The sequence below is a fragment of the Pteronotus mesoamericanus genome, unplaced genomic scaffold, assembly GCF_021234165.1.
Source record: "Pteronotus mesoamericanus isolate MK-2021 breed Mesoamerican mustached bat unplaced genomic scaffold, CSHL_Meso_final contig_82, whole genome shotgun sequence".
NCBI lineage: Eukaryota > Metazoa > Chordata > Mammalia > Chiroptera > Mormoopidae > Pteronotus > Pteronotus mesoamericanus.
This window is the reverse complement of record NW_026555265.1, coordinates 3,518,913-3,544,847: the sequence shown is the minus strand read 5'-3', so window position 1 is coordinate 3,544,847 and position 25,935 is coordinate 3,518,913. Positions and strand designations below refer to the sequence as shown.

The 25,935-nt window shown below is 39.4% G+C and overlaps 1 protein-coding gene across 8 annotated transcripts in view; it reads right to left on the bottom strand.

Annotated features, from left to right (window-relative positions):
• Window positions 1-25,935, bottom strand: part of LPP (LIM domain containing preferred translocation partner in lipoma) — a 618,933-nt gene that overhangs the window by 7,002 nt on the left and 585,996 nt on the right. For all 8 annotated transcript variants that reach the window (XM_054585111.1, XM_054585106.1, XM_054585112.1 and 5 more), the window contains one exon: window positions 2,877-3,055. In XM_054585111.1, the coding sequence (XP_054441086.1) occupies window positions 2,877-3,055 (179 nt within the window). The remainder of the gene's footprint in view (window positions 1-2,876; window positions 3,056-25,935) is intronic.

The following is a 25,935-nucleotide window of genomic DNA, read 5'->3' as shown; positions in this document are numbered from 1 at the left end:
TGTACCTTGAAAGATGGCCATTTAGGTGAAATGGGAAAGCGTGCATGTGTGTGGGGGTGAGATCCAATCCATCTGTCTGGGACTGAGTTTGAGCAGTCCTCTGAAATGACATACGGGGCAGAGTTCCTACCTGATAGGCTGGAGGGCTTGAGACAACCTTGACTGAAGGTGGTTATGTAGTGAGTGACCCATTCACAATACCTCAAAAAACAGTATTTCAGAAGCTCACTACTCACAGTGCAACCCAAGACCACCTGGGGGTTTGCCAGAAATGCAGAATTTTAGGGCCCATCCCAGATCTACCCAATTAGAATCAGTTTAATAAGATCCCCAAGTAACTTGTAAACCCATTGAAGTTTGGGAAGCACTGGTTTAAGACAGGATTGTAAGCAGGTGAGATAATCCTTTTTCATGGGCCTTCTCTATTTCATGGTAACTTCCACTTCCCAGGCTGCTCTCGTAATAGCTTAACTCTATACTATATCCTTCTTTATTGCCTGAGTTATTTCTTCTTCCAGGAATCTCCTTGTTTCCCACTTAAAACACTGGAAATTCTACTTCCAGAAGTCTGCTCAGAGCCCAGGGCCAAGTAATCTCTTCTGACTCCAGCTCCAGCCTTCGCCCGTGCCCACCTCCTGTCTTGGAGCCTAGGTTGCCCGATGGCACACATGTTCTGCGTCTTCTACCTGACAAGCTCCTTGCTGGCAGAGGCTTCTCTCTATGGATCTGTGCAATTTCACCCTATGTGATTTCTCTCATATCTCTCTCCTTTAGCACTTAGTACAGTAATGGGTACACAGAAACCTCTTCGAAGATGAGGTTGAATTGAATTAAAATAATTTCCTAAAAGCTTACAAAGGAAGACCTATTCAGAATGGCCAAGAACAAGCCCCCCAAAACATTGTTTGCAGAAGGAGGCTGTACTCCCCTAAAACTACCCTCTCTAGTGCCTGCCCTGGGTTGGACTTTTTAGCTGCCTTAGGTTCTAGTACTTTCAAGGCTCAGAAACAGAGTTCTGTAAAATGTTCTCCTATTTTTCTTTAAGAAATGGGGAATAAAAAGAATCTTTTCTCCCTAAATACTTGTTAATCATTCAAACAACTTTATTTTTTAAAAATAATTTGTGTTTTAACATGCCACTGAATTAGCGGTGGTTGTGGGGAGACAGTTGGGGGCTAGAGATTATTTTCCTTTCCAATTGCTCAAGGCTGCTTTTCTAGGGCATTCAGAATCACACATTTATGCCACCAGTCGCAAGTCTCTAATTATGGTCCCCACTTCTAGAAATGGAAGATAAATGCATAGATATAAGCTTACATTTGTCAGAATTGATTTCCTGTTTTAATTGAGGGTGTAATATACCATTCTTTATCAGCAACAGAAACATGTGTGCTCTGATTATATCTGTCAATCTTTCTTGGATTAGGATGAGTCTAAGAAAGGAGAGACGCAGTGACAGAAACATACTCCCCATTGGTATCTTTTCATTTCCCTTAAATAGATGCAGGTTTTCTTTTTTCATGTGTAATTACAAGCTAAAAATATCGATAATGTGAAGTACAATTTATGCTGTGACTGCCCTTTCAAAGTGAGCCCTTCCTTGTCTAATTCAGGTGGAGAATTTCTGCCTCTGGGGTTTTTTAATTCATTCAGCATCACATCTTTTGGTGAGGTTTTCACTTGCTTTGCTATGTGGAAAGTGGTCAGGAAATTCATTTTTAAACTATCACCCTCAGGTCCCCAAACTGCTTGTGGCAAGTACCTCTTGGTTGTTGACAATCAACAGAGCGGTGAAAATTAACCCACAAGAATGCACATCTGGAGGCCCTAGAATGGATACTCAAACTGGTGGGCCATATGTGCTCTACGTCTTTGAGGGCCTCAGGCTGTCTGGAAAGGCACTGCCCAACAAACACAGTCTAGAAGGGCTCTATCTTTATTGTCTACACATCATATCTACGCTTTCATATAGTTCCTAAAAATGTTATCAATCAATTAACCAACTAAGTGGCCAAATAAAAATAAGCAAAACACAAAACCATACAACTTTCATTAAAAAAACCCATGAAAGAGGGACCATACAACTTTCATAAAAAACCCATGAAAGAAGGACCAGCAGGTAAAAGAATTGAGGAAGTGGGGAAATATTTTTCCAGGCCCATGAGTAAGTGGTCTTGACCTTGAGGCTCTACTTTCTAATCCTCCTCAAAGGACCGCACAGTACTGCATTCACTAATTTTGTTAGAAATATCCTGAGAAAGAGAAGACCTGTGGGGAGAAGAGGTGAGGGGAGGGTATGAATGTGTTGACAATGGCATTAAGCTGCCTCTGAGTATGTGAGAGGCTTGCATTCGCAAGGACTGAATCGCTCTGTGTCTGTCCTCCCACAACTTTCTATCTGCAGAGTGGCAGGATGGAGAGAGGATCCTGGCTGTGACAGCTGGAGAGCTTTAAAACAGGATCTGGTCTAATGACCAAACTAAAGAGCTCAGAGAAATTGAGCAATTTGTTCAAAGTCACACATCTTGTTCACGTTTAGACCAGGGAGGGCTAGCCCAGGATCCTGCATCTTTCCAATACAAATACTCTGTGGCTGAGTGAACTTTCTCACAATTAGAGCCACCTAAGGATGCCAGGAACCAGCCCCAGGGAAGTCATGAAGCAGAGGCCAGGCTGGCAAGACCTCATGGACCACCTGATAGCACTTCCTGCCTTGCATGGGGGGTGGGGGGGGTGTCAATCAATTCTTTTTAAGGCCCCATCAAATTCTGAGATTCCATAGCTCTGAGTAAGAAGACCAAGCGGCCCAGGTGCCGGGCAGTGAGAACAGCCTGTGAGAGCCTGGCAGGCTGGAGGTGGGAGAGTAGGTTGCCTACTTGTGGAAGTCCTCGATGCAGTGGATGAGGCCGCCAGCGTCCACGGTGAACGGGATCCCATCCAGGCTGCGGTGGCACATCACACAGGTAAAGCAGTGAGGATGATAGGCCTTACCGGTGGCTCGGAGAATCCGTTCCATGATGGGCTTGGAGCACACGCTGCACTGCTCCAGGGTGTTCTGGAGAGGAAAAGAAAAATGCCAATGATAGGATAGAACTAGAGATGCTCCACTTCTGCAGTAGCTTACATCATGATAAGCACTGTCACAGAACACACTGGCTCAGGTGCTTGTCACAGTCCTTTAACAATCTTTATTAGAGAGATGAGAAAATGCAATAGGATGGATCAAGTGGTTTTTCTCAGATCACCCAGGAAATAGCTGGCAAATGTTGAATTTAAAACATGTCTTCTGACTCCTACCCTTCTTCCTTTCCACTAAGACAGGGGTGATGGCAAACTTTTCTGTAAAGGCCCACAGAGTAAATATTTCTGGCTTTCTTGCAACAGTGCAATTATACCATTGTAGTGTGAAGGCAGCCATAGATAGTATGTAAGCAAATGGCTGTTTTGATGAAACTTGATATACAAAAGCAAATGGTGCACTGGATTTGGTCCATCCTGCTCAGTTCTCCATGGAAAGAACGTTTCATTATTACTTCTAAAATGTGCTCCATCATTAAAGACCTAGTGGGGTCACCAAGGACCCAAACATTTTAGAGAGTGGTCTGTCTGATAACAGAGACTGGGATGATAGCTGCAGATCCCAATCAGAGCTCAGCACATCCATGAGGCTTTTGGTTATTTAAAGCCTTGATTTAAATGCTATCTCCAAGTTTAGTGTTGTAAACTCTTAATGGAAAGGTTGAACCTAGGGGAGGGGTTCCAGTTTTGAGAAATCAATTAAGAAAGCTAATTTATCTGGCTTTAAAAGTACGCTGAGTTTTAAGAATGCATATCCCCTTTAAAGAGGATATGATTTATTGAGTCAGGACTCAGAAATACTGATACAATTAGTTAACTTTTCATCCTTTCTTAGAATCTCATGCTGTCTTACCAAATGACCATGTTTCACATGTAATATGCTATGTTCCTATTGAGATGTTTGAACTGACTCACTGAGTTTACAATCCAGAATAAACCTGGGGTGGGGATCTGGTTAGAAAGATGGACAACTGGAAGAGATGTGGAAATTAAAGATTAGTTGCTCTCTTACCATGAGAGCCTTAGTTTAAATGGCCATTAGGCAAAAAGTGCCGGTGGGAAGATAAGAAGTGTGTTAATGTCTCAACTACAACAGCGGTCTCTGCTGGGCTTGCTTATTTGCATCTCTCTTCTTCTGTAATACTTCCCTATCCCCAAAGTGACTTCCAGTTTCCTTTCCAAACCACAGATGTGACCAAATAATTTTCCTGTTAGCAAAAACTTACATGGCTCCACAATGTAAAAAAGAGCTGGTTCCATATCTGGCATTCCACCTCCCTTTCTAGGCCGATTCCCCTAATGCCTCAGGCTGCTCATACACATCCAAACCATGAGAAGCTTCCATAGTCCTGTGCATTGGCTAATGCCTATACTGAATTGCAATTTGCCATTTTGACCTTTTGAGGTAGGGGTCAGAAGGCAACTCCACAGTGAATCTTTCCTTGATGTCATCATTTGGAATAAGCTGCTTCTTTCTCTCCTTTTCCTGAGCACTTAACGTTGCCTACAGTACTTAACAGTGTTCACTGTATTAACATTATTTGCACATACATCTATTTCCTCTACCAGACTGCAGTAGGGGCTGGGACTATGTCTTAAGAACATATTTCTCTGTCCAATAGTAAACCTAGTGTACTACCTAAAATGACATAAGCCCAGGATGAATGTGTGCTAAAATAATGAATGAAGGAAAACTGTTCACATCCCATCCTAGTAGCCCACTGCTGGCCTGACTCCCCTGACTCAGGAATCTATGCCAAGATGTATTGGTAAATCCATTACCATCCTCTCCTCAAAGCTGCGGTTGCTGCGGGTTCTGAAATTGCTTAGTATGCCTCTGGTCACAGTCTAAACTCATGGAAACTATTAACCTATTTTCACTCTATTTTGAAGTGGTAAAATTAAAATAGCAGAAAAACTTAAGATGAGAGTCTGGAGAAAACAATGGTCCGGACAATGAGGACCCTGCTACTTTTCTACTCTGGTGATCTGAGCTAATGTGGCTGGAAACTGTCTTCTCAGGACTTGTGTTTTGTTCCTCTGTGGGTTTTAACTTTTTTTCCTTTAAGGCAGCCCTGTAATAGAGTTGAACAAACCAGAAAATGCTTGACCAGAAAATGTTTTTTGTTTGCACTGAGGCTTGGCTGCAAGATTCAGCCCATTTACTTAAAACCATCAGCCACATATAAGGTTGAGTCAGTTTCTAAGGAAATTCTTCATGGTCTATGGAATGACTGTTTAAAGGACAGGTAATCTGAACATTTGTTCTATAAAGGCAAAACAGTGTAAAATATGTTTAAAGTGAGACTATTGGGAAAGGCCCAAAAATCAGAAAATAAAGGTTCCAAGAATGCAGCTGACTATGAGCTTGGGCTGGCAAATGGTGGAGAACTCCTTGTCTAGCTGGTTCCCTTCACTGTACTCTTATCATTTTAGCCTTTAATTGGTCCACTAGGACCCTTAGATATATCTTCTATTTAGAAAGGATAAAGACTCTTACAATGTCAGAGAGGAGGGCACTGAGCGTTCCTCTAGTCCAAGCCCCTGATTTCACAGGTGAGAAAACAGACCTGGAGCACTGATACAGTAGGTCCTGGGTCATGGAGTTCAATAGGGGCAGAGGTGGGACTGCTTCATAATTTCCTGACTCCCAATAATTCACACAGGGGTCTGATGAATTCATTATGTAGCCATAGAGAGGGAACGTTGCTAGATTAAAAAATATATATAAATTATCCTTCTGACTTTGTCAACCTGTTGTGTACGACGTTGGATAAACAATTCCTTATCTCTAGACCCAGTTTTCTTGCCTGTAAAACACTGATTAACTCTAACTCTCCAATCTCATTACTCTGTGGTACATCAGTGTCAAAAACAACAGACAAAGGCCAAAGGCTATTAATAGATATACTCGTAGACTAGAAACAACTGGATAACCCCTCATCTGAGATTTTAAATGAGGTTTCATGTGTTAGAAACCTGGACTATGTAAATGTTACTATGTCATTTTCATTAGGAATTCTAGAAATTGCTATTGGTAGAATTTCAAGCACCAAAGATGATCTTTGTGTTTTCTTTTAGAAGGTTATTTTAAAGCCAGCTGAAAATATGTAGTTTTCATATTTTCTAAAGTAGGTTACAATTTTAAGAAAATGAAGCAAAGAAAGTCTTCAAGCAAAAGTGCTGAAGAAAGATGTCTCTAAGTGTATCTACTCAAATCACACTTGTATGTGGAGTAGGGGTGGCATGAGTGATCAATGGGGAGGAAGGAGGGAAGAGCACACTCCAGCAAAAGAACTTTCAAATCCAGTAGAATAATTCACGAGCTGGCTCTGGATCAACCTCTATTGAGCTTTCTGCTACAACTGGAATAAGCTATGTACTTCTACAAGCCCAGACTACTTCACATCCTTTTTTGCCTAGAGAGTAACAAGTCATTCTCCAAAGTTAAGCTCGAATGCTACTGCACCTGTAAAACCTTTTCTAATTCTCCCTCTGCTATATTCCAAGCAAAGTAAGTCACCTTTTTCACACCCATAAGATTGTATAATGCTTCTCCTATGACACTGAATATAATGTACTTGACTTAATGGTTTATGTCAACATCCATTGACCAAAGTGAGCCCATACCTCTTTCCCCACATTGGAGTCACAGTCTTAGGTTGAGTTTCCTAAGACACAGATTCTCAAACAGAAATTTCCACATGGGAAGTTACAGGAAATTGTCTTTGAGATAGAGACCTATGGGAGAGTGCAGGAAGTTCCTGAGTAGAGTTGAAGTGCGATGTAGTTACAACAAAAGCCTCTGATGGTTCCATGGTTAGTCGGGACCTGGGATGGCCCTGCAGAGTTAGTTTTCTTTGAAACCAGGGGACAGGGCCTTTACATCCCTGAATCTACCAGTCAATGGATACAAACTGCTTGCAAAAGCAGAAGTGATCTTGGGGGAAGAGGTTCTTCTCAGCTGAGGGCAATTACAAGAGAGGGACTCAGCTGTGCACCATCAGCAGCCAACAATCCCAGCAGCCAGAGGAATGAGAGCCTCAGTCCTGAAAAGGGAGCTGGGCAGCATCCACAACAGCAACCATCCTTGCCCAGGGCCTGCATAGTGCATGGCACACAAAAGGTAAATGGTAAACAGCTATGAAACATCTTATGGTTTCAGACCCTGAATGAAGAGTCTACATTTTTTTCTTTTCTTTTCTTTTTTTTCTAAATATAGGCATTGTTTGAAAAATTTAAAAGAATTTTTAGAAATTGTTTTGGGCAGCTACACCAATGAACATACAGTTAAAAGGAAAAGATGTTATAGACTAGCATGAAAAAGCCAAAAAAGAAATTAGCTGTTAAAACGTACAACCTCTAAATTTTTCTAAAATGATGGTAATACAATAGTGATTAAACATGAAAAAAGTTAAGCAAAAATAAAAATAAAATCACTCAGAGAAAATCTTGTACACAAAACTCCCCAAAGCAACTGTTTTTAGAGATACAATCTGGTTGTATCTTTTCTATCCTTGGATATTGTATAAATAACTTCTCTAATTCACAGTCAGAAGAGCTAGAAGAATCATCTGAATATAAATGAAGCATATAGGTAGCATAAGCATTAATTACTAGTTATATTATAAACAAAATAACATCTCTATAATTTATATATTGTATAGGTATATATGTGTTCAATGTTAAGTATTTTATATGAAGAGACATAAGTATTTGAAGGTTCAGAAAACTACAAAGTGTTGCCATTTAGAAATGTTAAAATTTTCATTTCATAAAATTAAAATGTAATCTTATATTCCGTCTTTACTTTTTTAAGGTATGAAAGCAATTTTGGAACAGGAAAGACTCTTGGAAAGATAAGGGTGACATCTCATGTTCTAGGTACAGTTTTGGTTTTGTTGGGATAAGAATAAAAAGGAAAGAAGCAGAGTTAGAATATATTTAAACCTTTAAATGTCTTTAGTGTGCTGTTGGTGGGAACGCAGACTGGTGCAGCCCCTGTGGAAAACAGTATGGAATTTCCTCAGAAAACTAAAAATAGATCTGCCTTTTGACCCTGCAATTCCACTGCTGGGAATATACCTTAAGAATCCCAAATCACCAATTCAAAAGAATTTATACACCTCTATGTTTCTAGCAGCACTATTTATAATAGCTAAGTGCTGGAAACAGCCTAAATGACCACCAGTAAATGAGTAGATCAAAAAACTGTGGTATGTTTACACAATGGAGTACTACACAGTGGAAAGAAAGAAGTAACTCCTACCTTTTGCGACAGCATGGATGGAACTGGAGAATATTATGCTAAATGAAATAAGCCAGTTGGTGAAAGACAAATACTATATGATCTCACCTATAATCTAATGAACAATATAAACTAATGAGCAAATTAGAACCAGTGGCATGCAAACATGGAACAGACTGACAGCAACCAGAGGCGAGGAGGGAGAGGGAGAATGGTGGAAAGGAGGGGAAGGGACTAGTCGAAGACCTTATATGCATGATCCATGGGCATAGACAACAGTGTGGGGACTGACTGTGGGAGTAGGGGGTGGGCTGGGCAAAGGAGGACAAAGGGGTAAAATTGGGACAACTGTAATAGAGTAACAAAAAAATTTTTTTTTTTAAGTCTTTAGCGATTGTTCTACTCCAGGAATTTTCAACTTCCCTCACTTGTTTCTTTTGTCCTGTAATCCTTTGTTCAGGGAAACAATTTGTCAAGGATGTGTGGAAACAAACACATCCAAAAGAGCCTCAAATCACTTCTGGATGAAGAGTGTGAAAGGATGGAACCTGTGAGGGATCCGTATTTTATAGTTTGTAAACCATGATTCTAGTCTAACCATCAGGTTCAAGGAACAAAGAGACAGAGAGGGAAAAGAGCTAGTGACAGATTTGGAGTTAGAATATAGGTCTCCTCACAGACAGAGAAGAGTATGGTGGTTACCAGAGGGAAGAGAGTATGGGGTTGTATTGGGTCAAGGGGGCAAAATATGTGGTGATGAAGGATTATTTTACTACAGGTGGTGGGTACACAATGTAATATATGGATCATGTATCACAGTAATGTACACTTGAAACCTATATGACCTTATTAATCAGTGTTACCTCAATACATTTAATACTACTACTACTAATAATGAAATAATATAGGTCTCCTAATTCTTCATACGGTGGAAAATCCCTATGTCACGCTATGCAGAATTCGTATTTTACTAGATGCACTCCATATTGCAAAGATAAGGCACTCAGATTAACTACCTGTAAGTTACATGCATACAAATAAAGGAAGGAAATGCGTCCAGATCTCAAAACGGTTTGTCTATTGTCAATTTCAATGGTTCTCACAGGATAAGAGAGAAAACACATGGTTGGATTCCCAGGATCTATAGCAGTGTCCTCACATAAAACTGATGCTCCACACATATGGGTTTGATAATGATTAATAAGCTCTGGTTAAGTACTTTACATAAAGAAAAGTTAAGATACTTAACCATGCCAAAACAATTCTGTAATCCAGATCTGACCTCTCAATTGACAGACTAAGAAACAGTGACCCAAGTAGGTTCCAGGAGTGCCACATTTAAGAGGGTAAAGGAGGGGCGGAGATTTCCATAGCCCCTGGGTGGTAACCTGGGGCCAGGAGAAGCCTCATTCACTGACTCCAGTGTGCTGAATGAACGCCAACATTTCCCACAAGAATCACAATGTGGAAAGGGTTGGGAAATACAACTTAAGTGTAGGTGTCCCCAGCAGAACAGTAGTGCGGTACAATAAAAAGAACAAGGCTATGTATGACTCAGCAAACCTCCACCAAATTGCCAGTGCCATTATTTGAACTCAGAAAATTATATCATGTAGCTTAATTTTGGAAGACAAATGTACTTCCTCATTGTGGTCATCAAGAAGCCTTCCCCAGTGATGGAAGTGCTTTTGGATTTTCTTTGCGATGGAGACATCATTTTACCTTAATAGTTCCTCTGGTGAGCTACAGTAACAAAACCTCCCAACCCCTTTGCCTCTCAGTGAGTCATGCATTTCTTATTAAAAGTTTTCTTGTACTTTCTAAGTCCTTCACCTAAATCGAAATCCCAATCTTAATCTATAACTTTATGTGTATCTGTGTTTTGAAAGAGACGGAAAATAATAATGGCAATCCCAGTGCCATCTACCCCTTTGATTATCATGTCCAAATCAGAATCAAAATTCCTATAGTGCAGAGGAAAATTCGAAATTTTTTTTAAGATAGGAAAATTTTTGAGTCAGTTTATTAGGTGGCATCAAACCCTTAAAGTGTACTTTCTTTTGATGTCATGAACCCCACAAAAAATGACAGTTATGAAACACGAAACTAAAAGTTCAGTTAAAACATCTTCAACTTTCTTGTTTTTCTTTTTTTGTTCATTTCCACTAATGTTTTTAAGCGTGTCCCTTTGCATCCAATGCCTACATTGCCTCAGCTTTTTATTAAATCCCCTTTAAAGAAACTTTTCAGAGGCTTTTCTGCTGAGCAGAGCAGCCTCCCCACTATATTTAGCATTGCAGAAAGCCTAAGGAGTGGAACAAAGTGTTCAACATCCTGGCAGGTACTGGGGAAGAGCGAAAAGACAAAGGCACCATCCCTGCCCTCAGAGGTTCCCGGTGCAGTGGGAGAAGTAGATACTTCTATAAATAACTGATCAGAGGCAAAGGGCACAACAAATTGCTGTTATAGAGGCATGAGTAATGTGTGATGGGAACACAGAGAAGAGAGTAATTACTTATGAATGGTGAGGAGCAAGCAATGTGTTGGTGGCATATGATTCTGGGAACCTATTCTAGGTGGGATTTGAATTAGCTCTTGAAAAAAATGCATAACACTGTTTGGAATTAATGTTGTGTTATAAGAAGAGTCCTCATTACCTAAGTCCCAGAAACGCCTGCATTGAAGCAAAGTTCATTTCACAGGAAGAAGGATGTTTTAACAAAATTAGTATATTGGGCAGCCCTGGTAAAGGGGGACTCAACATTGCCAGAGATAAACATCTATGTGTCAACACAAACAAAAACGCATGTATGACTATTAAGATGGAATTTAGAAAAAACATTCTTACAAGATTTTGTTTATATTTGGACTAAATAAACCACAATTAAAATTAAGAAGTATGTCTTAAAACCACAAGGAGAAAAGCCAACATGAAGGACAAAAACATTGGGACAATTAGGTCATTTTATTTCATTTTGCCATGAGCTGCAAATTACATTCTTCACAAAGTAAATAATGCCCTGTTGTTTATTCTGAAGCAGTTGGGCTGGGATTATGAGCTGAGCTTTAGTAAATTTTTCAAAAAATCCTCATTACAGACCATTTAGTGCATTTATACCTCAAGGCCTGGAGTGATGCTCTTTTACCTTAACATGTGTAGCCCTTGCAGTATGCTAATTCTTCTAAAACATTTCTTGAACGTCTCCTAACCCCGAGAAGTATGATGGCAATAGGAGTTTGGGACTTGATGAGTGTGTTAAACCTTTGTGCCAGGAGCAAAATTACAAGATCACAGCACTCCACTGAGGCTATTTAGAGAGGAAAAAGAAGAATAAAATTCCTTTCCTATAAGCCAAGTCAGATCAGAGATTTGGCTTTACAACAACTTTGATGAACAGTCTGTTGGGACTTGTTAAATCAGGAACCAGAGCAGAGTCTATCATAGATGGTAAAAGAATTAGTGATAAATTCAAGAGACCTGGGTTTCAAAGTCTAGGCAATTTTCTTGACTTCTCTGATCTTTAGTTTCCTCATCTACTAAAGAAGATTGAAAATGTCTACACTGCAGTGTCATGAAGACTAAATAAGATCACATATATGAAAACAAAAACCCAGTGTTTGGCTGTATAATAAATGTTAGTTTGGGATAGTTCTTCTTATAGATTCTAAGGGGGCTAGAACATGCATTTAATTGTCATTTTGATCATTAAATGGAATTACCATATTTAAGTATTACTTTTCCATTTTTTCTATTTTTTTTCATTTACCCCTTATTTTCCTGTATTTTACATCTCTACTTAAAAAAAATAGATTATTTAAGGAATCCTGTTATGATACTTTGGGGCAACTGTAAAATGCCATAACACAAAATGAACTAATGAATTCCTAAGAGATTTCCTTCTGCTTTCCTGAGAATTCTGTGGAAAAGCTGTTCTTATTTCTGTGTAAACATTATTATATCTTGACCCTTAACTTTTTTAGCTCTTCATGAAAGTAATTTACATTATTTTATACTCTCAAAACAAAAAATGACAGCTTGCTCTGCTAGAGTCTAAAGTTTACAAACAGGAACTCACTTAATCTCCACAACAGTGTTATAGTAAGTAGAATGGTAGAATTCTTATAGGCCACATGACTATACACATGGTCATAGGATTTGAACCTATGTCTTCTAACTCCAAAGACTTGTCCTTGGAGTTGGAAGATGTAGGTTCATTCTTCTACTTCACACTGTCCTTCAATTAATGTTTCTCCTATATCTTTAATTACATTGAACATAGTTATTGATCTTCAGCAAATTGCTGTGCCATAACCTTTCACGAATGAATAGTTTGCTTGAACATGAAAAAATTATTAAAATCATCTTGCCTGACTCTCTCGCCTTATACATTGGGATACTGGATTCAGAGAAGCTGATTGCCTAAATGTTATAAACAGTCTAAGAGCTGAGTTCAGGACTCAGGTGCTCTGGTTTCAATATAGTGCTCTTTTCCAAACCCGCACTAGATTCTTTCTGGAATACCAAAACATCTCTGATATTTTCGCCATTTTTAGTAATAAGAATATGACAACTAATGTTGATTAGTTATTAACATAATTATCTATGTCAACAGTGAAAAATAATTAGTCTGAGTATATTACTTGGGTTTTTATTACTGTCAAAACAAGACTGTCACAAACTGATAAATATGGAGACCCTCTAGCCAATAATTCAGTGGAACCAATCCTATTCTAAGCTTCATGGCCTGATGTCTTTATGCCCAGCTTCCATAATTCCTGCTACTAGCAACTTGTACAGAGAGGTTATTAATAGACACTCATACCAGTGCACAGAGGTCACTTTCCAGAAGAGCTGAACAAAATTCCATAATCCGAGCGTCAATTTTCTCATCTATAGAATGGTATACTAATGATTCTGCCTTGTCTACCTCCCAGGATTGGGAAAATGAAATAAGATAAATACAAAATTTACTCTTTAAGAATGTAAAAATATTAAAGATATTGTTATAAAGTCTTTTTCTCTGGGAAAACTTGATGTTCCTTCCATATGAGGACTGACTTTAATTCGTGGTTCTTGAGTCTCTTACTATAATCAGCTGAACCTGCTTTCCATTACTTTTGTTATGGGAGAGAAACAGGCAATATAAATGCCCACATAGACATCCACAAGCCCATGCAGAGTGAGTTTGGGAAAATTTGGGTTATTTTTCCTTTCACTTTTGTTGTTTGCAGCTATTTTTCTTCTTATATTTTTCTTCAGTTTATACACTTGGAACACCTAATAAGTGATGGAGTAGCAATATCACATTCACTTAGAGTGTACAGAGAAATCTTATGGGATACATAGTTTGTTGTAGAAATACTTGGCATGATTCATTCTCTTGACTTAACTATAATAAAGGTCCAACTAAGCCCCCAATGCCAGTCCCTGTGAGGAACCATGTTCGATCATGTTATCTTCAATTTGGAGTATTCAAGAGGCTCCAGTGGGAAAACGACTTACCTTTGGGTCACCCAAGTGACCCAACCTAACCCATCCTAACCCAAGAACTATTTTAAACTAGAACTGTTGAAATAGATGTTTATGGAGACCCTGAATGATATAGTGACAAGAAGAAATGACCTTAAGCCAAGGGTTATTCTCTTGTCTTGTGAGGACAAGCCACCGGCAATGATGTTTGTGCAAAACCTTTCTTCTCTGGGACCAAATTCATTCACCTATACAGTAAGGGACTTAAGTTAATAGATTTCTTGGTCCCTTGAAGCTCTGTGATGGGCTTGAGGATTGAACAGAAGTTTCAGTAGGGCGAAGCTCTTTGTCTTGTTCACTATTTCACCGCCAGAGTTCACTCAACAATGTCTGGTACATAGAAGGAGCTCAATGAATATTTTATGAAGCGAATACATGAATGACTGAAAATGAATGGTCCAAAGAGTCATCCATTAGCACCTACACCCATACACATATCCTAAATGTCATCACCATCCTCAGATGGTCTTCTGTCAGCACCCTATTTAAGCAGTACCTTCTCCTGAGTAAGACTCTATCTCATTACCTTGTTATTTTCTTCACAGTCCTTATCACTATCTGATATCACCTCAGGCACTCAGTTGTTGACATGCTCATTGCTTATTTCCCCACCAGTACGTTTGAGACATCACTGCATTCACAGCCTCTGGAGCAGTGCTTAACCCATAACAGGCATTTAACAAGTTATTTGTTGAATGAAAAATGTAAATGCCATTCAACTACCTAACATCTAAATCCTCTTCCAACTCTTGGGTTCTCCAATTCTACCTAAGCAAGAGTATATTTGCCAAAAAAGTGCTGCAAATTTTTCTAAGGATGTAAATGAGCTGAAGTTAATCACACAACAAAGGCAGGGCAATGTTCTTTTTACTTATAGTGTTTGTCTACTATGGGTACCTGACCCATCCAGGGGCAAAATCTAAAACCAAGGTTTAAGCAATGATGTTTTCAGCAAGGTGTATACTGCCTGCTTGCACATTTCAGATCACAGTTAAATCCATTGTGAATCATCCATTAGAATCAAGATCTGCAAGCAGAGACTAGAAATGTTCCCAATACCATTTTGCTCACATGTCGGTTCCCTTCAGAGCTGCTGAAACTCAGACTCTGCCAAGATGTTTATTTCTACCTGGCTTTATGAATTGCAATAATTTCCTAAATTATGGCAAGCCACAAGTGGTCTGAGCCAAACAACTAGGGTCATGGAAGGTCTTTCCTTGTACTCCTGGAGATGACAGAAAAGCTTGTTTGAACCAGACTTGATCTTCTTTCAAAAGAAAGGGAAAACTTTAAGCCTCTAACTCCTGGGAGTGGCAAAGAGAACAGCCAGAGGGCCATGAGCTAACTCCAATTCTCTACAGATCAGTTGAACAGATTTGGCAATGATTTGGCTTCTGTTGAAAACAAGCCCTTCTAATTATACTTATGCCAGAAGAAGACAAAAGACAGCACCAAAGCTTCGAAAGGCCATAAAGACATGCCAACATCATGACTGCAACTGTGCATTTCTCCCCTGAGCACAGCACTGTTGATGTGTACAAACACCCAGTTCTGGAACCCATTCAGGGGACCGTAACCTTCTGAAGAGCACAAAGAGAAGCTGGAGACGTGATTTGTTTCCCTTAAACTGCATCTTGGCTGTAAAATAATTTCTGACACTAGAAATAAAATAATTCCATATTTTGGTTTCTCTCACCACCCCCACCATGCCAAAGTAGTTTACATTAAGTAGGTTTGAAAGGCACAGACAACTAGTACAGGGTTTTCCATCCTGTAGCTGCTGAAAGACAAAGGGGACGGAAAATCCAGATGTTTTCTCTTTGCTGCTGCAGAAGGGTAGTTGGACTAACTCAGTGTCTCTGGAATACAAATTTTCTGTCACAGCTTAGCAGTCTTTTTTGGATTTTAGCACAGTGAACTAACACTTTCCTGGATTCCAAGATCTCCAGAGAACCAGATGGATGAGAGGAATTGGGAAAAAAGAACCCACACTACTTGAAAAAGGTATGAATTTCTCACTCTGCATCTAGCCAAAAGCTCTGAAAATGATGAGAGTGAAATCACTTTTGGTTTGTTCAAATGCATGCCATCGTAGCGTTGTTTGTGGTGGGTAAAAAAGAAAAAAAATCTCAAGTGATTTGATGCGTTCAAGTCTGCATTCAGTTTAAGCTAGGAAGCAAACTTTCACAGAGATGATATGTTTACTATCAAAGGCAGGAAAGAATGTACATGGAATGGATTACTCAGGAGCAGCATTCTATCTACTATATGCCTGCGCTCTAAAGCCAGCAACCGCTCCCCAGTGCCAGACTTTAACTTGACCCTCAAGGCTCTCTGCAGGATATCACCTTACTTCTCATTTCCGGCCGCCTATCCTCTCACTCCCCCAAAACAGTCTTCATTCCTGTCAACCCAAACTATTTAACACTTCACGCTTGTACTTGCAGGCCTTTGTTTCCACTGTTGCCTCTGCCTTGAACATTTTCCTAAACAACTGAGATGGCTCAGCTTTTTCAGGGCCCAGGGCATGTGAATGTCACCTCCTTTATTAATCATTTCCCTACTCTTCTGTTTGTTCACAGCACTGTTCAGACCTTCATTGTAGCAGGGAGCCTGTTTGCGGTGTTACCTGTTTATATGCTATGGGAAATGCTAGGACAAAGTGCACTTTCCAAGATGATGATATCATAGCATATCCCCTCCCGCATTTTCTTCTTTCGATGTGACCCTGACGGTCCTCCAGGGAGTGGTAGGGGCCTGAATGGACATTTGTAACTGCTGGCCAATGGAATGTGGTAGAGGCGATATTATATGACTCCTAATGTTACACATACAATGTGATATGGCTTTCTTGAGACACATATCTTTGAAGCCCTGAGTTGCCATGTTTGAAGTTGGGTTATCCTGAAGCTGCAATAATAGAGAGACTACATTCAGATAGAGGAAAATGCTTGAAGAACCCAGTTATTACAGAACACTTTTTCAAGTATGCCCAGCTCAGGTGCTAGGCATGTAGGTAAAGAAGCCCCGAGAGATCTTAGACTCAGAAATCTCACAATAGACCTTAACTGTCCTATCACATTCCTGACCCACCAAATTGTAACAGACAATAAATGATGAACTTTTCATTCACTAACTTTTGGAGTAATTAGGCATGTAGTAAGTGAAACACAGATAGCCTCTATACTTGATGATGTCTTCAAAGACAAGGAATTTAAAAAAACATATATTTTTCCAGCATTAAACTGGGTGAATAGATATGGAAGAGATTGTTGAATAAATACTTGAAAAAATAAATATTAACTTTTAGACATAGACATGTAAAATTAATGCATTCTTAACTTCATGAAACTAGTTAAGTTTATTCAGCTAGGTATTTCGAGCAACAATAATACCCAAACTATATGATTGCAAAATCCATCTTCCTCCTCCATACAGAAGACAATGTTTTCAAATTCTGCATGCTATTGTTTATGCCCAGTAATAGCATGAGAATACATTGGTATAGGAATACATGTATAGGATTCCTTCTTTCTTCAAAAGCATTCAGTATTATTCTTAACTCTACATGTGAAAAGACAGCAGCTTTTGTTTAGTGTGGGCATCAAGTAATAAAGGCAAATTATGTACTGAATTGTACAGTCAAAGAAATGAAAGAGCTGGGATTCTGCGTAGAATTATGGAGTGACCCCGGAGTGAGGATGACCTTAGCGGTGCTCTGATCCAGCCAACCTGATTCATAAGTTCCCTCCATGGCATCCCAGGCAGCCTTCCGTGCCTCTGCAGCCCCTGGGACTGCCTGTGTCATGTCGAGTCTGAGCAGACTCTCTTGGAAGGTGCGCATTTTCCTGAGAGGTCTCATTGTAATATAATCGATTTAAATACCTTCTACCTCTTTAGCCTTACTTCTACCCCCTAAGGACAAGTCTGTTGCCTTTTTTTTTATGGAATAGACCTAGAGAGTATTGAAAATATTGCCCCTCCTTCTCTTTATTGGGATAAGCACCTGGATTCCTTCAACAACTCCTTATGGGGCATGATTTCTGTCATTTTACCCCCCTGTTCACCCTTCTCTGCATAAGTTCAAGTTTGCCAGGCTCCCTTCAATATGTGGTGCTCTCAAATGAACACACCATTTTAGGAACTACTGCTTCCCTTGTTATGCACACTCCTCTTCATATGCATGCAGCCAAAGAGTGCATTTTCTTTTCTATGGTTCTATATATTATTATTGATCTTGGGATCAAAATGTCTCCCCTACAGGCCTTTTTTATTTTCATTTTTTAATATGAATATCTGTCAAATTAAATGGCCCTTATATGTACTTATATAGTTAATTTTTCAAGCTAGGCACAGGATTTCACTTTTGTCTGTTCTAGATTTTATCCTGTTGGATTTGGGTCACTGTTTCAGAGAACTGAGAACTGTCATGATAATAGCGACCATGTTTTACATATTACAATTCTTCCCATCCTTTACCTCAAACCAGTAAGTTCAGGTCAGATAAACTTCAAGAGTTACAGCTTTGCTTCTGCTGAAAGATGTTTGACATCAGATTCAGCATCAACTTCCCTTTTCCCATATCCCATCAGGCATCGTGTCCTATTGATTCTGTCTACTATATATTTTAATTCCATCTATTCTCTGTCTCTACCATACTACTCCATCATCTCTCACTTAGGTAATCATGGTAACCTCCTAACTGATACCTTAGCCTCTCTGTTTCTCTCTGCACCAGTCTACCACCGTACTCATCTGCCTACAACATTATAACACACCAAGCTCATCAGACAGCTATAAAAACTATAGATTCCTGGGTTATCCCCAGACATTAAATTATAATCTCTGGGGTTGGAGCTCAGGGATTGGTAACAAAAAAAATTCCTAGGATTGTGCCAGCACTTCCCGATTCACTCAAGATTGACTATAAAATCTTATTATCCAATGTCACCCCAATAAGTTTTTTTAAAAGATTGGCTAGAATTTGAGTTTTTCTAAAGTCAAGCAAAGGAGAACACACTATGCATCTAAACAGCTTTATTATGGTTATATGAAGAATAGCTTTGTCAAGGATATCAAGACCCTTTTCAATTACTTTCTGGAAACCTATGTCATCTTAGGATTGGAGAAAACCCAAGAAAGGAAAGAAAAAGGAGACAAGCATTATTAGATACCTACTGGGTATTAAGCATTGGGATGGGCTCTTTTGTGGATACTGTCCCATTTAATTCTTGAAACAATTCCAGGGTGATAACATTATCACTATTTTAGAGAGTTAAGATACTGAAGTTAAATGTATTTATTTGTACCCAAAGTCACAAATTGATGCATGAGGATTAAACATGGGTCTCCCTGACTCCTATCTATAAAGTATAGGGATTAATAAATGCAAACATTTCTTAAGCAAAAGAGAAACATTGGTTCTAAGTAGGGTCATGCAAAATGATGAATTTGTACATATTCCAAGTGGTCTTTAATTAAAGATCACATCTCTGTGAGAAACAAATCTATGATGAAGTAGACACAACATTCAACTGGAAGTCAGTCAGGAAATGGAATATTAGTCCTGAAAATGTCACTAATTTGCTGTAGTACACCTTGATAATTATTTCCCCATAGCTGCCCTTCCTTTTTTTCTTTAGAACCTCCAAATTTTAGCTAGGTGTATGGCTACTCGGAATAAATATTATATTTTTACATCTTCCCTGAAGCTAGGTTTGGTCATGAGATGGAGTTCTGGCCAAAGAGTTGAAGGTAGAAGTGTCCCAGAGGAAAGGGGTCTGACGTCAGTCCACTGGAATGAAGGAGCGGCCACCTAGGACCCCTTAATAGAAGCCCTACTGTGAGCATGGCAGAGGAACACAGAAGGAGACAGGGTCCTTGCCTACCATTGCCCTGGGTCTCCTCCTTCCTTCAATAAGAGAGAACTTAATATTGTCTCCTTTCATCACTACTGCAGTCCTCTGTCACTCCATCTGAACCTAATTCTAACTAATAACACTTGTTTTATGATTCAAGTCCAACTATTTCTCTTCTTTGTGGCTCAGTTTTCTTATTTATGTAACAAGGAGATTGGATTACATGATGCTTAAGGTCCATTTCATGTCTCACATTCTTTACAAGTGAATGAGGCATGCCATAAGGAAAAGATTCTGAATTGAAGTTAGGATCTTGAAGAGACATCTGCACTACCATATTCATTGCAGCACTAATCACAATAGCCAAGACATGGAAATAACCATAGTGTCTACTGACAGATGAATGAATAAAGAAAATGTGCACATCTACAATGAAATACAATTTAGTCTTAAAAAAGAAAGAAACCCTGCCATTCATAACAACATGGATGAACTTGGAGGACATTATGGTAAATGAAATATGAGTATGTCAGTCTAAGAAGGGCAGCTTTGTGATTCTACTTACATAAGGTGTCTAAGATAGTCAAACTCATATAAGCAGGGACTAGAAGAGCAGTTGCCAGGAGCACAGGCGAGAGGGAAATGGGGAGTTGCTATCCAATGGGTGTAAAACTAGATGAGTAAGTTCTAGAGAACTGCTATACAACATAACAACTATAGTTAACAATATGGTATTGTGCACTTCAAAATTTCTTAATAGGGTGGATCTCATGTTGTGTTCTTACCACAAAAAACAAAACAAACAAAAAAAAAGGGACACAAGGAAACTCTGGGAGTTGTTCGACATGTTTAGTGCCTTGATGGTGGTAATGGTATCATGCGTGTTTGCCTATCTCCAAACTCATCAAATTTATACATTAAATATGCGCAGCTGTTTGTGTATCAATTATACCTCAACAAAATCGTTAAAGTAAATAAATAAATAATCCAGCCTTAACATTAAAAAAATAAAAATGGAAACAAAAATTTCCTTCCTCCATTAACTTGGCATGCTGACCTGCTAGTGACTGAGCCATCAAAATCCACGAGTGCTATATCAGTATCAATGGACACTCCAGAGAGAGATACTTCTGTGCACAGTGCCAGTATAAATAGCTATCAAGCAATTGCCTATAATTGGATATTTCAGTGAAATTCCAGGTAGCTTGGCTCCACCTAGAAACTCATGAGACAAGGCATGAGGCTTTGATAGTATCCGCAAGTATCAACCCAGAGCTTGTTCTACCTGTATCACCCTACAGTGGGGATATATATAACAATTAGATAAGATTATACATCTCAAATGATTACTTGTAATCACACCCACAGAATCTCATAGGATGGAGAATAACATTTTATGATTATGATCATAGACAGTTATGATTTGTTGATTTGCAAAAACTCCACATCGAGGCCTGGACTAGGGTAATGCAAGTGAGGCCCCCAGAGAGCAAAATTTAAGGAGGTGCCCATCCACTTTCAGGATCTTGTAAGGGCCTCACTTATCTTAGTCCTGGCTCTGCTTGTTTTGTATTGACTCTTTTTTTTTCCCTCCTAAGAGATTCTACCTAATGGCTATAACTCACTTAAAATCTGCATTTTTACATGACCCATTTATTTCACATCGACTGAATTAAGCACTGTTTCTGCAGTGTCCACTGTAAAATCTCACTCATAGTTATAAGCCCACTCTGGGCATTTTATGCATCCCCGTTTCCTTACATGTTTTCTTGGTTTAAGACTGGTATTTGTCTGATAACTTGTTAGAGTTCAAGATAAAGTGTGTAAGACAGACAATGAAAAAAAGTATATGACTGTCTGGGACACACTAAGCTTTCATTTTTTAACACAGTACTTTCTAACCAACTAGACTATTGGCCTACAAATATATTTTCAACAGTCTTATCAATATTTTCCAGAGCCTTGAACTACAAAGGGCCACACTGAATACACTGACATCTTTCCAAAGCCTTTTCTTCCTCCTGTGTTTCTGATTGTATGGGAATTTGACTCACTTATTAAGCAAAATAAAAACATCAGAGTCTTTTTTAACTTCCCATCTCTCTCATTCTTTACACATATAAGCAATCAGCCAGTCCATCCTTGCCCTTCCTTCTATCCTTGTGGCTTGCAGCCTAGTTCAAGTTTTCCTCATTCTTGGCAGTACAACTGCAACACCATTCATCAACGATCTTTCTGATACCACATTCTGCGTTTGGTTTACTCCAGAGGTCTCACACTTATATACAAGGTTTAGAAAGGCAACATCAGTGAGAGACATGCTTTGTGTGCAAGCAATAAACAGTAGGGGGCACTGTGGCAAACTGTAGAATACATACCCCAACCTAAGTGGAAGGTACTTCTCATTTCTAGCTGCTTGTTTCCAGGCAAAATTTGTGAACTCCATTTTTTTAGCAGAAACTGAAAATCTTGATTTTTATTTGAATTCTCTGAAATTTAAAAAGTTTACAGCCAGTTTAAATTTTTAAAAATATCTTCTGAATATGAAACAAAATACATCCATGGGCATCTGGCCTGAGAGCAGCCAGTGTGTGCCCTCTTCCTTCGTTTACTTTAGCACCTATGCTGCACTGTCAGAGCATATTTTGAAAGCACAGCCAGCATCGTATCTCCTCCTTGCCTAGAAACCATAAAAAACTTCCCCCATGCCTGTGAGAGAAATACAGCTCCTTGGCAGCATGGTAAAAACTTCTGTAACTCTGATCCGCTGAACACTCAGCCATTCCTGCTATGCACAGCATACACTCCAGCCAAATCAGATTGATTGCATTTTCCTGAATATATCTTACCCTTCTCCACCTTGGAACCTCTAACTCTTCTCACTCTATCTCTGCCTGGGCTACTCAGACTCCAGTCATATATGCCCTCTGATCCCTTCCTGAGTTGGTCCCTCTCCAGCAAAATTGGTTGCTACTGCTTTCTTCAACCATACAACATTTGCAGGGAGACTTTTGTGGCATTTTTACATTGTATTCTGGTTTTGTGTACATGTTTGTCTCTACAACCCTATTTTGAGCTCCTTCAGGTGGGACCGAGTCTCACCCCGCCTTTGCTTCCCCTAGTACAGTGTCTGGTACAAAATATAGGTGTGCAGTAAGTGTTCCTTGACTATTGAATGACTCAATAAAAGCATGAATGCAATAAAGTCTTTAAGTGGACTCTGTGGAGGTTAACAGTGGTAGTCCTTATTGAGTTTGGCCGAGACTAGAATTCACAGAGAAGAATGGGGCTTAGAAGACAAAGGGAATAGCCTGGAAGTTCTGGTGACAGTTATAAATATTTTCCTTATCTGAGGTGAGCAATAATAATAAACATTTAGTAGTCATGTAGCCTCTTTTTTGGAGGAGCTCCCCACTCATTGTAGATCTCCTTCACCTTGTGAGTGAATCAACTTGCTCCAGAGTGAGAGTCAGTCTTTGGCCCAAACAACAGATGTAAGAACTGCCTATTCCCATGTCAGTGCTCTGAGTTCCAGAGCCTGTCCCGTCCATGAACAGCGTTTTACATGTCAAGGGTGTATGGCACATTCACCAGAGGCAATTTATGAAGGAAGCTGGCTGTGAGACCTGGTTAAATGTGCTTCTCATTCATGTTCCATGAAGGAGAGCAAATCACAGACACTCCAAAAAGCTCCCTGAAGAGAGGATCAGTCCAAAATTCTAAATAATGTCTCTTGCAGGTGAAAACGCACCTTATGGTGTAGACTTTTTTGGTAGCTCACCAATCCTCCCTCAAACCCATTGGTTGAATTTTTAAATTTCTATTAAGCTTTTCACTGTGTTTCCCTTTACTTTCTAGTTACGGGGGATGGTTTGTAGATTCTGGGGCTGTCTGAGCCTTGACTGCAGAATCAGGAGACATGTCTCCCTATACAGAGCTCTTATCTCCGCAATGCAGCGCAGAGGGCGGCCACGTAATAAAATTCCAATTATGCCCCTCTGGGTCCTTCACTGGGAAACAGCATGCTCTTGGGCTTTCAAATATGATTTTCTGTATCTAATCACAAGTGGGAAAAATATAAAGCAATAGTGGAAGGTCTCAGAAGCTGTGAGTGTGAAAATGAAGTTTTATACTTCATTTGAGAAGTACCAAAGTTAGAGTTTGAAACTTTGTGCTTTACTTTTGATGTTATCAGACCTCACGAAATGATATCTCCAAAACAACTGCATTGCATTCATATCTTTTGCGTCATAAATATTTTTTCTTTCTTTTTAAAAATTTGTATTGTTATTCTATTACAGTTGTCTCAGTTTTTTCCCTTTGCTCTCCTCTGCCCATCCCACCCCCCTCTCCCACAGTCAATTCCCACTCTGTTGTCCATGTCTGTGGGTCATTCATACACGTTCTTTGACTACTCCCATAAATATTATCTAAGATCCTCAAAACAGCCTTGAAAAATAGATCTTATTATACCCAATTTACAAAGAACACTAAGACAGGGTACGTGATTTTCCAAAGTTGTTCAGTTGAACATAGCTGGACCAAGATGAAAAAATTAGCCTTTCTGATGCTCCAAGTCCATGTTCTTTCCTGCCCACTGTGCTGCAAAGAATATATCCAAGAAGATGGGTAATAAAAATGATAGATATTTCCCGAATCTATTTTTGTTTAGAGCCGGAGTTTGCCACTATATAAGGGCAAATATACTAAGCTCTAACCTCCCCTGGTATCCAAAATAATTCTACCATTGTCTTAAGAGAGGCTGGAAAAATATCCTCCCTTCACTGTTCAACTCTTTCCAGTTTATTTCATGCTAAGGACAGATACCATTTCTTAAAGTGAAGCAAAGTTTGTCTTTAAAATAAAAAATTCATAGAAAGTATTTCCTGTAGAAAGAGGGGTCATATTTCCAAGGCCTTTTCTTCTAAGAATTGTGAAGGGAAGGAACGGAGGTATTAATAAGTTGAGTGCTAAAGTAAAATAGACATTGCCGAATGAGTAACATTAGCCTAGGACTAGCTGAAATACAACGAGGCCAGTACTTCGACCATCTGGTGCTTAAACTCAGACCACGCAAGTACTATGACAAATCAGGAGGAAAGAACTGAAGTCAATAGTTTAGAAGCTACTGCCAGAGACAATGATTAAAGATGGGAGGGAGACAAAAAGAACAAATCCATAATATAGTTTTGAAGCATGATAAAAAGTACAATAAAGCGTGATACCCGCAGTTAGCTTTGAAAATTAGTAATATTCTCAGAATTTCACAAACAGGTGAAAATTTAAGATTTAATGATTTTTAGGGAAGTCTTTCTGCAGCAAGCTCCCTGGGCAACATTTCTTCTCAGTGCTCCGAGTCTGCAAAAGGGAAGTGTGGGGCTTGCGAGAGAAGAGGGACCAGATATATTTTCTTAAATAATCTGATGCTTTGGACACTATACCACAAAAATGCAGAAGAGAGGAGACATTCCAAGACTGCCTGAGAAGAATGAGGTGTCCAGAGGCTGGAGGAAGGATTTTCAAAGGCCCTAAGATGTCAGCAATAAAAGAGCTGAGGGATTGTCTAGTCCAAACAGACCATTTTACTGATGGAGAAATTGAGGTCTGGTGCCGAAGTGGCCACTTAGACTGCTGAGTGGGGCAGAGCTGCCCTTGGAACCCAGGTCTCTTGGCTCTCAGGCCAGTGTTCCTCCCACATCCACTTGACACTCATGGAAAGGACAGGAATTAATGGTGACTAGAATAAGCAAAGGTATATATGTCTAATACTTCAGGTGGGTGTCAGGTAGCGGAGGCTCTCAGCTATCTGACACTGAACAGAAGAGGGATTTTACCCAAAGAATCAATACTTACATCCCCATGTTTTCCACTTACATAAATTCATGATAAAAATTTTAAAAAGAGGAGAATGGAAAATCTATTTGGGGGTATATCATGCACTGGTATACTGCTCGATGACAAAGTGGAACAGATCTGTGATACAACAGCATGGCTGAATGGACGAATATCAAAAACCTGCATGTTGAGAATTGAAAGAAGCTGGGTAGAAAAATAAATATGGTATGGTTCCATTTATCTGAATTAAAAGAAGAGAGAGAAATAATTTATAGTGTAAGAGTCAGGAAGGAGTTGCCTCTAAGGGTGGCAAGTGAGAATTGGTTGGAAAGAGCCATGAGAGAAATTTCTGGACTGATATAGATAATTGTCAAATATCACTGATA